Raw genomic sequence first — 17,525 nt, 5'->3', positions numbered from 1 at the left:
GAGGGTCCCGGGTTCGATTCCCGGCCGGGTCGGGGATTTTAACCTTAATTGGTTAATTCCAATGGCACGGGGGCTGGGTGTATGTTCTGTCTTCATCATCATTTCATCCCCATCACGACGCGCAGGTCACCTACGGGTGTCGAATAGAAAGACCTGCACCTGGCGAGCCGAACTTGTCTTCGGACACTCCCGGCACTAAAAGCCATACGCCATTTCATTTCACTGCAGGAATAACATCTAAAACCTTTGTGCCTCCTTGTATACTTGTATCACATTTTTATCCAAGCGAGAAATGGACACAAAGGGAAATTGAGGACCCATTCAAATGTTAAATTTTCTGCAATAAATGGTCTTTTTGATCTGATAATCACTTACTTCCAACAACATTACAATCACCATGTCAAGTTTAATGCAATTCTGTTCTTACAGCTCCTTCTTGGTGCATGATTATTTTGACAATAGCTGTATTGTAATTAAATACTGAAAATGAATTCCTAATTGTAAATATCTTAGGCAGAATCCCATCTAACTTTGTACAAGGGCAACAAATGAAATAAGTAGAGGTTGCCTTTTGTTTGGATTTTAAAGGTACAGTAGAAACTCAGTTATCCAGGCCTTAGTTACCTGGATCTTTAATTATCCAGACGTGAAGAACCCTCTCCTTTTACTACATCTATACATTATGTAAGCTTTGAAGCTTAATAATTCTTCATAAATGTTTTATAAATTGTTCTGTATGTTTATTTTATTAATCTTCATTTGCATCTATCTTAATTTTTTAAAATTTTGAATTTATAAATATTTAATTCACCTATTGTTATTTTATTACATTAAAATTTTGAATTCTATTATCCAGATTTTTGCTTATTTGAATGACTCCTAGAACCAATATTGGTCTGGATAATTGACTTACTAACATATAATAATTTAACTAAGGGCCGGTTGCATAAAAGTTAATCTGAGTTCAACCACCCGAAACTGATCTCCAGTCAAGCTGAACTTAGAATTTTGGTTGTATAAACATTAATCCAAGATCATGTCTTCTTGATGGAAGATCAAATCTGACTGGTGAATTTTCTCAGATTAACCTGGTTGAACTAAGTTCTGCAGAAGGAATATAATTATTATTTTTGTTGGAAATAAATCTGTTTAGGTGTCTATGATATAATTACAAAGAAAAATAATAAATAGGCCTACTGTTGACTAAAGTAAAATGATAAGTAGGCCTAATGCTAATTGTAATGAACAATAATCCTACTATTAACAAGTTGTTTGTTCTCCACTGTTTTATGCTTAGGGCCTATAGGTTATGCTATTTTCAGATTTCAGATTGCTCTGACGTTTCATCCGAGAATGGAGAGTTTGAACTCCAAAGAGCTCCTCGCGTGTTTCAACATAGAAGGAATCCCTTGTTAGAACTAAATGATCGACAATTTAAAATACGGTTTCGATTAGGAAAACGTGTAGTTAAAGAACTAGAACAAAGATTACATCTACAATTAAGGACACAAACTAAACGAAATCATGCACTGAATCCAGTGTTCATGATGCTTCTCACACTAAAGATTTTACGCAACTGGAAGCTTCCAAATAGGCTAGTAATTGGAGATGTATTCAATGTAAATAAAGGAACTGCAAGTAGGACTATGCGCAAAGTCACTAGAGAGATTGCAGCTCTAAAACCTCAATTCATCAAGATGCCTGCTGAGGAGGGTGAAGTAAGAAGGACATATTTTTTTTTTCCTCTTTCTTAAAATTTGCAGTACGCGTCTTCTTGTTACTCATCTTTCTTCTCCATTTTGCGGCTTTGTTTACGTATCGCAGACAAATGAATGTCGAATGGCGTCGAGAATTGTCGATCGTTTCTATCTAAATCGCATGTTCGATACAACTCGATTCGATACAATCGCAATTATCTCTCTTGTTTAGCGATGTTGTCAACTCTGTTTCGTCGACCTTAGATCAAAACTGAACTTGGTTCAGTGATCTCAGATTAGTGTTATACAACTCACACAGAGAAAAGAACGAAGTTCATTTCCGATCTTCGATCAAAACTGAACTACAGTTAGCGATTTTTATGCAACCGGCCCTAAGACTTTCACGTAGAGATGGAATTTGTCTTACTATGATTTTCTTTTCTGCAGATACTTTTCTCATATCAGATCCACCAGGAGAACAAGTATTTCGAGCAATGTTTCGTGTCATGAAAGGTGACTCGTTCTCACCAGAGCTAGCAGATCCAGCCACAGTGCAGTTTCAGCATCGAGCACGGGATTACAGGGAAAGGGTTAACCTTATATACCGGCGCAGTGACCTGAGACCAGCCTTTATAGGTACCGAAGTATTGGCCTTCGATGGGTAAGTTTTCACTTATTTATTTATTTATTTATTTATTTATTTATTTATTTATTTATTTATTTATTTATTTATTTATTTATTTCAATGTTTAGAAATAAGGTACAGTAATCTTCACATTGCTTCACGTATATCCTATCTATCTTTCAGTGATATGACAAGTGATAAAGGAGCAGCACTTCAGTAGTATCTTGTTTAAGCAGTGTGATTAAATGCAGTTTCCATGGTTCAAATTCTTATGTTAATTAATTTACCCCTCTTGAATATCCCAGAGTAAATCCAAATCATTTACATATCCTAACCGTCATCTTCTTTATACTGAAGGTCTTATTTTCATCTAAATTTGTTGCAAATATCAGTTTCCTTTGTTTCATCTAGGTCATTCTCTACCATTCGAACTTGCATAACTTTCTTCTAATATGATATTCCTGCTAATTCTAGTCTCAATTGATCTGCTACACCTGCAGATCATGTTTTAACATTCATAGAAATGCGAACATTCCAAAGAACTTTCTGAAATAATATTTTACTGTTTAAATTTATGGTAGTCAACACAGCATTTCAGCAAAATATTTACTGACTTATGATTCTGGCTTTGCACATATGGAAATTAATTTTATGGCCATTTATGGAACTGATGAACCCTGGAAACTGTATCAAAATACACTTTTTGAATAATGTTGAATAATGTTGGAACATGTTTGTTTCTGCTGATCTTATTGGTATTGCTTCCTGTACAGATGTAAAGAGTTTTATTTGTGCTCACTCTGGAGTGAACCACATAAAGCTGTCTATCTGAAAAACATCTATTTCTCAGGCCCATATCTGCATTGCTCAAACTCTCCCCTTGTGACTTATTCATTGTAATAACAAAGCAGGCACTTAATGGAAACTGCAGTCTTTTTTCAAATTCGAACAGAAAATTATTAGGTATAGTTCCCCTTGTGACTTACCTATTCATTGTAATAACAAAGCAGGCACTTAATGGAAACTGCAGTCTTTTTTCAAATTCGAACAGAAAATTATTAGGTATAGTTGGAATGTAAGATATTCATCTTTGCCACATCTTTTCAATATAACAGCCTTGATAACATTAGTAAGAAGGGTCTTAACTTAAAGCCGTGTACGCCTTGAAATAGTACAATTGATGATATCATTCCTGTATCATAATCCCTCTCAAACTCGTGACAAAAAAAGAGAAGACTAATATAGGGACAGACACCACATTCTTATAATATTAATAATATTACAAATACTGTATGCGTTTCATGAAAATACATGACAGATATTAAGTATCTGATCACTTGTGCAGGATTCCAGTTCTGTCTCTCTGGGAAGAGGTATGAGCTCTTCATTGATACTCTTCACTTTAGCCTTTACTTTTCTCTTATAATATAGCACTGAGAAGAAAAAAAAAAAAAATCCACACAGACTATCTCTCTCTCACACTCTCTCTCATTTTAATAATAATAATAATAATAATAATAATAATAATAATGTTATTGTTTTTACGTCACACTAACTACCTTGATGGCTCTCGGAGAGACCGAGGTGCCGGAAGTTTGTCCTGCAGGAGTTCTTTTACATCTCAGCACTTCTACTGACATGAGGCTGATGTATTTGAGCACCTTCAAATACCACCAGACTGAGCCAGGATCAAACCTGCCAAGATGGGGTCAAAAGGCCAGCAACTCAACCATCTGAGACACTCAGCCTGGCTATTTTCATTTAACACATATACAGTCTGATAACATGGCAAAATATATGTTGTACGTTGAGTTTTCAGCCCGAAGGCTGGTGAGATTCTCATCTGCTCTGTCATCAGCTGTGTCAATATATACACACAATAATTTACAATCGATCTGCCAAGCAGTATCAGTATGGTACTACTGATCTACAATAGTTTGCTACATCATCAACTGTCTGTACCCATCACTCACTCACTGACTGAACATAGGGCCCGGATTTAAAAGAATACATATGTGCATATGCAGATGAATATTTTGAACATTAGTGCATATACAGATATATTTTTTTCTCTTATGTGTGATCGATTATCTAAGATTTCTGAACGACTTCTTTGTGTGGCCTAGTGAATTGGAGAGTGATTCTTACAAAGTGCACCTTTTAGTCACAGAAGCAGTTTCATATAGGCTTATGTTGAAAGCTGGTCAGTCTCTTCAAGTATTTTTTCTAAATCTCATCCATCTCACATGTTTGGCCCATGGATTGCATCATATTGCAGAAGAGATACGTACCCTCTTTTCATCTGTGAACAAAGTCATTTCAACTGGGGGGGGGAACTGCTCCTGAAAATACTGGTTCGCATACAGTTGTACAAAACTCATCTGCCTCAGATTTCTCTTCGACTGGAACCTGTCGTCACAAGATGGGAAACTTGGTTATCCACAGTATCGTTCTACCATGAGAACTTTAATCAAGTGAAAGATGAAAGATATAGTTAAAAGTATTTATGATAGTCATACTATGTGCGTTCGTGAAGCAAAGTGGGCATTTGAATCTGAAACTGTATCTAAAGATATCATTTTCATCCGTGTAACTTTTGAAGGCAATTGAGGGCCTAGAAACTTGAGGTCCACCCCTACGTGAATCCCTTCAGTTAGTTCAAAACACCATTAGTTCTTTAAATGGTGTCCCTAATGAAACTGGAGAAAAAGTTTAAAGGAGACTCAGTGTGGTGTTGGAGTCAAACGCAGGATTGAAGAAGATTCAATCCGTAAACAGATACATAAGTGATATCAGGCAGTCTTTGCCAAAAGAATGTTCTGAGCAATCAGTGCCAGTGTACTAGTATTGCCCAGTTACGTCCGTCGACGAAGAACGATCATTTTCAGCATATAAATCATTTCTCTGCAACAACAGAAAGTCATTGACCCCTGAAAACATTGAAAAACAGTTGATAACCTACTGCCGTGCATCATTTTGGATGGAATGAAACCTGTTTATCAATTTAACACTGAGTTAAAATTAAATAATGCGTTTGGTTTGTGTTTTTATTTTTAGTGCATATTTTCAATATTTTTTGTGCATATGTGCATGATATTTTTGGAGTTTTTAGTGCATATGAATCCAGGCCCTACTGATCACAGACAAAATACACAGCACAACAAAAGACCTACCGTGTGGTGTCAATTATAACAGCAATATCAACAACACCATTCCTAACTCTCTCTACTTCTCTCAACACTCTTCATACTGGCTATGATTCTAGATAAGTTGTTTTCTTACAACAAAGTATTGCTACAAATTACTTGTAAGGTTCTATAATAACATTGAGAAATTCTTGGTGTGTACCTGTTCTAGAAATGTTTTGAAACAAGTTTGTTACTAAGGCACACGACCTTAGATATCTAGAACGTCTAGAATATTATACAACATGTCTTTGGAATATGAAGATTCCGGAGCTCGCATACATCTCACACATGATTGGGGGCTTTTCTGATCATCTTGGGAAATACAAAGGATTAAAAACATTCAAAGTCTATGTTTTGCTGATCTTTTAGCACCAATTCTAAATTCAAGATCGTGCTCTGCAAGTAGCAACGAATTTATTCAAAATTCCCTTTAACGTGGAGGAGAATTTCTGAGTGTCATGTTCCTTCAGTTATGTAAACTAATATAGATATACGATCTCCCATTAGATGTCCAAAATTCAACTATCTTTCCAAGCGAGTTGGCCATGCGGTTAGGGTCGCGCAGCTGTGAGCTTGCATTAGGGAGGTAGTGGGTTCGAATCCCACTGCTGGCAGCGCTGAATATGGATTTCCATGGTTTCCCATTTTCACACCAGGCTGTACCTTAATTAAGGCTGCAGCTGATACCTTCCCAATCTTAACCCTTTCTCATCCTTCTGTTGTGCAAAACCTTCAAATTGTTAGTGTGACATTAAGCAAGTAGAAGAAAAAAGGACTATTTTTCTCTGACTGTCAAAAATAAGAAAATGTTGTTCATAGTTAGTCATTTAATCATTTAATGCCATTAATGCCTGTAATCGCTAAGCTGAAAAATTCAAAGGAAAGTATTTTGTCCCATGGCACATACAGCCCTTAAACCAAGATGTGCTGCCAGATGGCGTACAAATATTACAGCACCAAATGGTCAGTATGATGACGTCCTTAGCTGACAGGTTTCCCTGCCTCTCCTATCAGACAAGTCTTCAATTGGTTTCATGAGGCTGAGTGAAATTTCTTTTAACTCTCAGTCCAGAATTTAAATCCTTGAACTGGCTTTGAATCAAACCTGGTGCTTCTGGTTAGGAGGCAGGCAGGTTACATGTATAATATGGAACTAGCAAAGGAAAACATTACCATTTGCAGCAAGCCTGGACATACACAACACCACAGATCGAATTGCCAAGGTCCTCCGCAAACACAATATAAAAACCGTGTTTGGCACCACCACTAAAATTCCTCACAGTCTGTGTAAAACCAAGGACAAATTGTCCCACCTTTTACATCCTGGGGTATACGAAGTTCCCTGTATGTGCAGTAAGGTATACATCGGCCAAACATGCTGGTCCATTGGTACCCTTATCAAAGAACATGAACGTAATATTCGTCTCAACCAACCGGACAAATCAGCAATAGCTGAGCAGGCTCTATCGTTGGGTCATGATGTCATGTTCCAAGATGCCTGAGCTCTTACCCACACTAGACACTACAGGTCCAGGATTGTACGGGAAGCTGTGGAAATACGTAGAAATCCTAACAATTTCAACAGGGACACCGGCTATCAATTAAGTATTATCTGGTTGCCAGCCATTAAAAATTTACGTAGGTAGTTCCCTTCCCTGCCCCCTTCACTATTGTTATTTTGTCTCGGTGTTTTCCAAATTCGTACATTCCTCGTCGCCAGATGTTTCATTTCAGGCTTGTGTCTGTATCCTACACCTGTCTGTGTCACATGTTATGCAAAACATGTTATGTGAACCACTTATTCTGATTGTGATGGTTCAGTCAGCTTCCGCTTCGAACACTAGCATTGTGCCATGTCCTGGGGGCCATCTGGTGGCGAATGAATGTACCATTTTCACTTCTATTATAAAGTCCAAATTTCAAAGCGTCATTGTTTATGAAGCCTTTCTCGTGGTCATTTGAGATTTCTTCTGAGGACGCAGAGCGCAGTTTTCTGCAGAACGTTAAGAATTTCACCTTATTTTCTTGACATGGCATAAGCCCAAAAGCCTACACAGCATCATGTCCATATGGAGAGATTTTATCACTATTGCATGTTTCTGTGGTGGTTGGTAGTGTAGTGTGTTTTCTTGAATATGAAGAGGAAAGTGTTGGGACAAACACAAACATCCAGTCCCCAAGCCAGAAGAATTAAGCAGAACTGATTAAAATCCCCAACCTGGCCAGGTATCAAACCCGGGACCCTCTGACCGTTCAGCCAATAAGTCGGACGTCATCAGCTATGAACTATGACCTTTTGTTTATCAAAGAAGACTGTTTTTGGTTTAATATATTCATAAATGCTGTCCAGCTCATTAGTTTATTAATGTCATCTCTCTTGCTCAAAAATCAATTAATAATAATGAGGTTGTACCATATGCATCAAAACTTATAGTGAAAAACCATGTATTGAATTACACATCATGAAAATTTACAAACCTAGTCTGAAGAGTCAAGTTCCTGTGGTTCAGATTCAGTGTAAAACTGGAGGTCCCATGGCTTATGCTCATGATATTGAGAGCCAAATAAAACTCCCAATCTCCTCACCTGCTTACTTTATCAGGGCCTGGTCCTCCCATGGCAAGGAAGTTGCTCATCATAATGATGTATTTTTCATCTGTGTTATCTTTTGAGTTGAAAATGGAGCATTTTTAGCACTGGTGTTTTGAGTGTAATGGTCATCATACTCATAGAAACTGGGAGGATGCAGATTTAAGTCATCATGACACATAACATAATCAGTTGCTTTGAGCTGATAATACGTAAAATTGTTCTTTGAATTCTTACAATTTTATATATTTCACCATTTCAATAGAACACAACCTACCAGCATTTTTAATTCTGTGAGATTTTCAATATTATTCCAACTGTAACATAAATGAAACTTTCTTCAGTAGTACTTAAATAGCTAATGTATAATTAATGTATGTGTTACAGCATGGATGGTCAAGACTTGGTGGTGCATTTCAATCTACATTTTGATCCACGTCAGCAAGAAGTTACCATTCCTGACTTGGTGGCCATACTAGCAAGTCATATTGAGTCTGAGACATCGCCATATTTTGCTAATCTTACAATTGATCCTAAGAGCCTGGATATTAAAGGTATTTAATAATTTGCTATCATAATGTAGCAGAGATGCAATGACTTGGGCTAGATTTTAACATTGAATAAAATTAATTTAAAAAAATAGGAATGAAATAATGATTTCAAAAGTTCTATAAATTAAAACTACTCATTAAACAATAGTCATTACACTGCATTTATGTTCTAAAAATAATGGAGTTGATTCAATTAAATTTACATGGAAAAAATATTTCATACAATATTGAACTGTCCTTGTTCTCCATTTAATTCACTGACAGATCTTATGTCCTCATTGGAACAATCCTGCATTACAATGTACAACACTCTACTTCTCCATACAAGCAGTCTTGCAGTAAAGTACAATATATCTCTGCCTTATTATGCAAGAGGAAGGATTTTAGCTGGCAGGTGTAAAAATGGGAAACCACGGAAAACCATCTTCAGGGCTGCCGCCAGTGGGGTTCGAAACTACTATCTCCCGAATACTGGATACTGGCCGCACTTAAGCGACTGCAGCTATTGAGCTCAGTCTGTATAATATAAAACCATTTGATTTGATTTTCAGAAACTTTATTATAACTTTTCTATTTTCTCATTCAATTTTCCTTACTCGATTGTCAATTCTTTTTGTTTCTTGGCTTCAATGACTGAACTCCTGACTTTCTTAAGCAAGTTGTGGCACTAAGAAGAAACTTGAATTATGACATTACATTCAATTCTTTGGAAAATTAGCACAGAAATGGGTTTTATTTTTCTACAGCCTGATGTCAGAAGAATATTGTCATTACTTCTTGCCTGCGTAACCCAGTTTCAATACTCAGCTTGTCCAAATTTTTTAATCCTAATCTAAGTGTTGGAATGCGTTCCACTCAGCTTTGTGAGTTCAGTTGAGGAGCTGTTTGATATGAGGCACAGCAAAACTCATAAAGAACAACACTATGACCAAAGGATATCTACACATATCGCTGCGCTGTCAATGTCCCTCGTATCACTACCAGAGGTGACTGACGGTCATATGCAGTTACAACTGCATGATATGTAATAGCAACTTCTGGCTTGGTGAGGAAAGCAACGGGAAGCTACCTCACTCCTCATTTCCCTAGTATGCTTCTTCAATGATGCCTAGGCTATCTATGACAACGGTTGGTGGAGCTGCGGATGATCAAACCAGCCTTTGGGTTGAATACCCAATTTACACAATTCGTGTTTACAAAAGACAACAAAATCAAGAACCTCTGGCAGGAATATTTCACAGAGTTGCTAGATGAAGAATTCCCAAGGGTCATAGGAGCTCCACATCACCCTGTGCAAGGTCCTCTGCCTATATTCACTGTGGCGTAAGTTCAGACAGCTGTGTCCAAAATGAAAAATGGCAAAGCAGTGGGACCTGATGACATCCCACTTGAACTGTCGAAAGCTCTGGGAACTGCTGGAATTGACTTGCTTACAAAGATATTTAATGAGACCCTTGCTGGAACTTCCATGCTGGAGCAATTACACGAAAGCTTCCTCATGCATATCCTCAAGCAAAAGGGAGATGTCAGAGAATATGGGAACTAGAGACGCATTAAAATCACTTCAAACACCATAAAATTTGAGAATAAGTCATTGTAAATTGCGTCAGGAAGGGTTTGCACCTGGTGTGTCAACTAGTGATGCACTTCATACTCTCCAGATGTTGATATAGAAACACTGTGCACTTCACAAGGATCTCCACAGTATTCATCGATCTGGAGAAGGTGTTTGACCATGTTCAAAGAGAGATCGTCTGGGCTATGTTGCGACATCAAAACGTTCCCGAGGTGTATGTGAGAATGATGCAGGACATGTATGTTCATACCTCTACGAAAGTGAAATCTAGTCCAGGTATCTCTGGAAGTTTCCCTGTTCTTATTGATTTATATCAAGGTTCAGAAATAAGCCTGATTCTGTCAACACTGTCGTTAACTATCTGACAGAGCAGCTGATGCCAGAATTACCGTGGACTCTTCCATACGTGAACAACATCGTACTAGTTGGTGAATCACATGAAGAGGTCAAGGTAGTCTTAGAACTCTGGAGGGTAGCATTGGAGACTCATAAAAAGACAAAGTACATCTTTTGTAACTTCACCAAGCCAGAAGCTCGAGGTCCAATTAAGGCGACATTCCAGAGATAAAAATATATATTTTGGTCATTTTGGTGAAATTTTTTAATGACTGTAATTGAAAGGATTGAGTTTCTTTTTTTCTTGTCATGAAGTTATTCTGCTGAAAACAATTTATCACTGTTATAATGGTTTGTTTGCCAATTGTAATTTTACATTTAAATCCCATTTTTCTCCTATAATGTCTGTCTGTCTGTTAGGTCATCAGCCCAGAGGCTGGTTGGATCCTCAAATAGCACCACCAAAGGTTATGCGGTTATAAGGAAACCGCAAAAACCAATGGCAGCACCAAAATGAGGCGTAGTAGGCAAGACGAGGAGTGAGGTAGTTTGCCATTGCTTTCCTCACTGGGTCAGAAAGTGCACTAGTCGTGCTCTGAATGTCATTACTCAGCACCACCCATACCCCAGCAGCTTCCATATTGTCACAGCCATGGATGAGACTGGGACTGCAGTGGAAGCTAAACTTTACTCTGGCCTGTGCCAAGAGATGGATACAAAAGTACTGTATCCATCAAGAACTGGCAGCAGGCAATCTCCTATAATATTCTGCCAAATGTAACAAAATTTGTATGGTATATGTATCACAGCTATATTAAGAAACCTGCATATGGAATTTTTGATTGCAGAATTTTTTCAAGTAGTAGGGATTTTTAAGTCCAAAATTTTAGAGCGTAAAAATTACACAAATTTTAATACGATGTATCTCCTTATATAAATTAAGTACAGAAAAATCAATATGTAGTGCTTTTAAAAGAAGTATTATCTACTTAATTATGAATTTACATTAACATGTTAATTAAATTTCATGAAAAAAATGGAATTAAAAATTAAAAAATTTTTTTTTTGGAAAGGTTGTGTATATGAAAGAAATATTCGTGATATCTCTACTTTTATGTAGGTGACATTGCAACAAAATTTTGTGAAACTCCATGCATTAGATAAAAGTATATTTTTATGTCTGGAGTGTCGCCTTGAATATAGTCTACCAAGCCGGTGAACCACTGGTAATGATGGACAAATTCAAGTACTTGGGTTCTGCTATTACCACCAATACCATTGTTGATGGTGACATGAAGCACTGCATCAATGTTGGATGGAATATGTGGCGTTTACTGACAGGTGTCTTGTGTGACAAGCGGATACCTATAAAGCTGAAAGGCAAGATATATAAGACTGTCATCTGATCTGCCTTCATTCAGGGCTCAGATTGTTGGGCAAGGCAGAAGAAGCACGATTAGCAAATGCACGTCTCGGTGATGTGGATGCTGCGATGGTCAGCAGGTGACACTCTGTCTGACCGTTTGCACAATGAACACATACTGCCCCTATCAGTAAGAAACTGGAGGAGTGGCAGTTGCACTGGTAGATATATATATATTTTTTTGTTATTTGCTTTACGTCGCACCGACACAGATAGGTCTTATGGCGACGATGTGTCAGGAAGAGGCTAAGAGTGGGAAGGAAGCGGCCGTGGCCTTAATTAAGGTACAGCCCCAGCATTTGCCTGGTGTGAAAATGGGAAACCACGGAAAACCATCTTCAGGGCTGCCGACAGTGGGGTTCGAACCCACGATCTACCGAATACTGGATACTGGTCGCACTTAAGCGACTGCAGCTATCGAGCTCGGTGCACTGGTATAGGCACATACAACATTGAGATAAAGATCATCCCATACAGAAAACTCTTGCCATTGAGGAACCAAGGAGAGGACAAGAACATGTGGTAGCAAACAGCCATAAAGGCTTTGAAGACGAATGGCATTCCAGTGGCACCAAACTGAAGGGAATACTCTCTGAGGATCAGAAGAGCCGACCCTCAGGAGTGTCCGTTATCGGCACGTAGATGGCCAGGAAAGTAGAAGAAGAAGCTCAAAGAGGCAAGAATACTTATTGAACATAACCATTAAACTGTTTTAATAGGTGCTTATTTTAGAAACCTGTTCATATCTTTTTTTTTAATGTTATTTGTTCGGGGCGTCGACCCATGTTTTGCCCCTGCTGGCACCATATTGTATGAACCTGCGTGTAATTGGTATGGCGGTAGTGTGGAGTGTTGTGTGTGAGGAGAGGAACATTAATGACGTCACAAACACCCAGTCTCCAGGCCAGGGATATTAATCATTACAATTAAAAAACACTGACCCAGCCGGGAATCGAACCCGGGGCTGCTGGGTTACAGACGGACGCATTGCCTCCTATACCGTGGGGCCGGACTTATTCATATCTTACAGTATATGGCAGGGCTGTCCAACGTTCGTTTCTACGCGAGCACATTCACATGATAACTAAGGGTATGCGGGCGCCAGGTACGATTCCACTAATTCAACTACTGTTATCGGTACTACAACGACTATATAATAATAATAATAATAATAATAATAATAATAATAATAATAATAATAATAATAATAAATCTGGAATTAAAAATTATATGAAAATATATTTACTCACATAATTAATGTGAAATCTGGCACTGCATGCTCGCTGCAAGTTGAGGAAAGTCTGGTGTGTAACTGGAACAGGGTGCTCTTAACGCGTCATCCGGGCATGAGTCTGTCAGGCAGGATCGGTATTTGTTTTTTTATTATGTTCATAGTTGAGAACGCGACTTCACAAAGATAGGTTGAACCAAAACAAGATTGCAACTTCAGAGCAACACTGCAGGTAATATTATATTTTTACCATCCACCAGAGTCCAGAAATTGCCACATGTTGCGTAGGAGTATTTCAAAGAAAGGTCTGACTGAAGGCTTAAAATTTCCATTTCTAATTCTTCATGATTATAATTTTCGAATATTTCACACACCCTCCCTCCAAGCTCACAAACGTCAACAGAAGCGAAGGAATTATTGACAAACTTGATCACTGGTTCAAGCATTGTAAACTGGCTAAATCTGCTACCAAATTCGGAGCCAAGAGTTTCAAGATGTTTAGCAAGAGATGAAAAATCACGCTTGCCGCCATTTACTGTATCTGCCATAGATTTCAAATTTGGAAAATGTGAAAGGGAATTTCTATTTAAATGGTCAATCCATACCTTAAGTTTCTTTTCAAATGCATTGACAATACTTATCATACCTGAAATATTATGATCTTTTCCTTGCAATTCGAGATTTAACTCATTTAATTTTGAGGTGATGTCTGCTAAGAATGATAATTTGATTAGCCAAGATATTTCATCAAGTTCATGATAATATTTCCCAGGAGATGATTTCATAAAGTCTCGTATCTCATCCAACAGGCAGCAAAACCGTTCGAGTGTTTCTCCTAACTAAGCCATCTTACGTCTGCATGAAGGATGACGTCACCATACTCTGAATCTGACATATTTAAAAATATTTCTAAACAATCGATGATGAGTAGATGACGATCTTATATAATTTACAACATGAGTTACAATTTTCATGACATGATCGAACTTTAAAACCTTTACGCATAAAGCTTCTTGGTGAATAATACAATGATAAGAAAGAAATTTTGGAAGTGATTCATCCTTAGTGCAAAGAGAAAGAAATGCATTATTTCTACCAGTCATAGACGGTACCCCATCTGTTGTTATAGCGACAAGCTTTGACAGTGGTAAGTTACTCTCTTTGGTGAATTTAACGAAAGCATTAAATATGTCTTCTCCCCTAGTACATCCATGAAGTGGCAATAGCTTGACAAATTCTTCCTTTACTGTAAAATCATTAAAAACCATTCTAGCAAATACACACAATTCAGCAGTGTCAGACATATCGGCACTTTCATCAAACTGGAGTGAAAAATGTTCACACGATTTCAAATCCTGATGTAATTGAGATTCAATATTATTAGAAATCTGTTCAACCTGCCTAGCAACAGTTTGGTGAGACAACTGAAGTCCATTGATTGAAGATATCAATTCAGATTTATCTTTGTGAGATTCGAACAGAGATTCAGCGGCATTTAGCATAGCTTCTTTCACTACTTCCCCATTACTGAAAGCTTTTTCCCTTTTAGCTAGGACGTAACAAACGTTGTAAGAAGCTATTGTCACGTTACACTTTGCTGAACTGACTTCTTAAATGCACATTGTTGCAATGCTAATTTAGATTTTAGGTCTTTCACTTTGTGTTTTCTTAGTTCAGAATTAACAGGAAATTCACTGTCAAATTTTTTGTGATTAGTCAAAAAATGTCGCTGTACATTACTTCTTTTAGGAACAGACACACTAACATTACACAATAAACACACAGATTTTCCTTTGTTTTCAATAACGCAATACTGGTCCTCCCATTCACTGTTAAAGTTATAATTTCTTTGCCTTTTAGCCATGTTAAGAAGTGTTATATTTAATGAAATATAACTGATTATAAACTGAATAATTTAAAGTTTAAATAGTAATGAAAAAAAACACACAAAACATGTTGACTGTACAACTTATCACAACAAAGGCACTCAAAATGTATTCCATAAGCCCTGCATAAGCTCACAAGTAATACTGAATGTTCGCCTGAAAGCTAGGAACTGGGAACATTCCAATTGCAAGACTTTCATAAATCATTTGTTCAATGTTTACGGCACAGCTTTGTTGGTATTAAAGTTACTTTGTGGGCAAATTGGGTATCCCATTGTCGTCCTGGTGAAACTCTGTCATGGTAGGTAGTTTATGGCATTGCAATCAAGTGAATCATAAGGAAGCGGTTCTGTTTGGCAGAATAAATATGCAGGTATATTTAGCTCCGTGAGTAGAGAGGGCCTTATACCTGGCGCTAGCCCCCCACAGTGAGAAGTTTGTGGAGGATTTCCCTTTGTCGCAACTACTTACATGTCGAATAGCTCTCTTTCTGAACCTTTCTTCTATGTCTTCACTAATTGCAGACACGAGTCAGTTAGGCCTAGATCACATTTATGGCTTACTCAAAGCTCTTTGTGTATTTGGAGGTACGGATATAACAAATTTCCTGGCTTTGAGGACGGTATTTTTAAGAGAAAAGTAAGAATATTTATTGAAATGCAAAAGTATTGTTTTCAAATATTAAGTAAAGTTTAATTTGGAAATTAATTGCGAAGGGCACCATAAAAAGGTACCTTGGGCAGCATGGCGCCCGCGGACGCCGCGTTGGACAGGGCTGGTATATGGCATATATTTAATTCATCATATTTAAAAAATATTGTATTTCCTTTCTTACTCACTGGTTAGTTCTCAGTACTTAGATCGTGGTATTTCACAACACTCTTTTGTATTTGTCACATAAGCTACTTTTTGTGAAAGGTACATCCCACCTTCATGAATATTCTAAAGTAGTGATTTAAAGATATTCATCATTAGATCTGAATGCATTATTTCCTTTCATTTCACAGAAAGTAGTGCTGCTCTGACAACGACGCTTCCAGCACCATCCACATCAGCAGTAACTGTTTCACCTTCAACAACAACACCACCTCCACCAAGGCGCTGTGGCCCTCTTCAACTTGAATACTGCTCAAATTTGCCACACAATGTGACATCATATCCTAATGCTTTGGGGCATAACTCAATACAAGCTGTTAAAGATGATGTTATAGCTTTCAGGTAAGATTTCAAGATTTTAAAACTTTCATAGGAAGTGTTCATGTTTGCATGTGCAATTAATTTATTAATTGTTATTAATTGTCATAATCCAGAAGAGAATTCAGCTTGTAAAGTGAAAGTTATCTTCACTCTGTTTACATAAGAGGCCATAAAATGGAAGTAATTGAAAATATGATCTTCTGGACATACCATATGTTAAGAGTGTCTGTATTTTCCGAGCTGGTAGGCTCTGGTCTAGGAGCGTATGATGTTCCCAATGTTTCACCAAAGGCTGTGTTCAGCATCTTTAAGGATTCCAAATGACTTTGATAGCTACGAAGCTCTCAGAGAAATGGAGTGGTGTCACAATTCCACCTCAATACGTAGTGCAGGCTGTGGTCTGCCATGGTAGGGGTGGTCACTGATTGTTTGTTCTTTGCCCAATGATTGAAGTAGCATGGAGCCCAAGCATTAGTCGCCCTTCCTTTACGGAGACAGGCAACTGATCACCCGTTGCTTTTTCAGGCTTTCCACAGCCACCATGTTCTCAGAGTTAAGGTTTCAGGGCTGGAAACTGGGCATTGTTGACCTGTTCAGATTCCTCCTTACGGTTAAACATATGGGTATATTTCAGGATTTCGATAGCTTCCCTTTGTATCCAGCCGTGGTTAAGACACATTTGTTGACAGTACTTCGGTGTTGCTGTAGGCTACTGTATGTCATGGCCTGCTAGCAGGAAATGTTTAGCAACTGATGACTTTTCTGCTTGTCTCAGCCGGCTGTACGTTAATTAAGGCCGCGGTCACATTCTTCTCTGTCCTAGGCTTCTCCTATTCCATTGTTGCCACAAGACCTGTCTGAGTCAGTACAATGTATAACCAATAGCAGTTTAATCATCTTTACTTGCTGTTACAACATGCATATCACAGTTAAAGTTAACATCACCTGTGCCACTTGCTACTCTTTTCAAAATCCCTGTTCAAACGAGGGAACACATACATGTGTTTCACTTGGATTCGGTTGAAATTTGGTAGGAATATTCGTGGGAGGCAGTAGAATGCTAAGGTGAAAACTGCATGTCTCCAGCGCAAGTTTAAATGCCAAAATAGAACAAATAAATAGTCGTAAAATTAGAAGGGCCGCGGGAGTATCAGGGTTTGGCAGAGAGGTAGGGAGGAGCGAAGAAGCGGACGTGAGCCAACCGGGCTGTGTCGAGCTGTGCCAGC

At 38.0% G+C, this 17,525-nt stretch overlaps 1 protein-coding gene across 1 annotated transcript in view; it reads left to right on the top strand.

Annotated features, from left to right (window-relative positions):
• Nucleotides 1–17,525, top strand: part of LOC136864538 (atrial natriuretic peptide-converting enzyme) — a 277,453-nt gene that overhangs the window by 181,890 nt on the left and 78,038 nt on the right. Inside the window, exons 3-5 of the mRNA XM_067141648.2 lie at nt 2,145–2,358; nt 8,487–8,653; nt 16,110–16,320. Coding sequence (XP_066997749.2) covers nt 2,145–2,358; nt 8,487–8,653; nt 16,110–16,320 — 592 coding nt within the window. The remainder of the gene's footprint in view (nt 1–2,144; nt 2,359–8,486; nt 8,654–16,109; nt 16,321–17,525) is intronic.

The sequence above is a fragment of the Anabrus simplex genome, chromosome 2 (assembly GCF_040414725.1).
Source record: "Anabrus simplex isolate iqAnaSimp1 chromosome 2, ASM4041472v1, whole genome shotgun sequence".
In the NCBI taxonomy this organism is placed as follows: Eukaryota; Metazoa; Arthropoda; class Insecta; order Orthoptera; family Tettigoniidae; genus Anabrus; species Anabrus simplex.
Note: the sequence above shows the minus strand (reverse complement) of the source record. Positions and strands in the feature narration are given on the sequence as shown.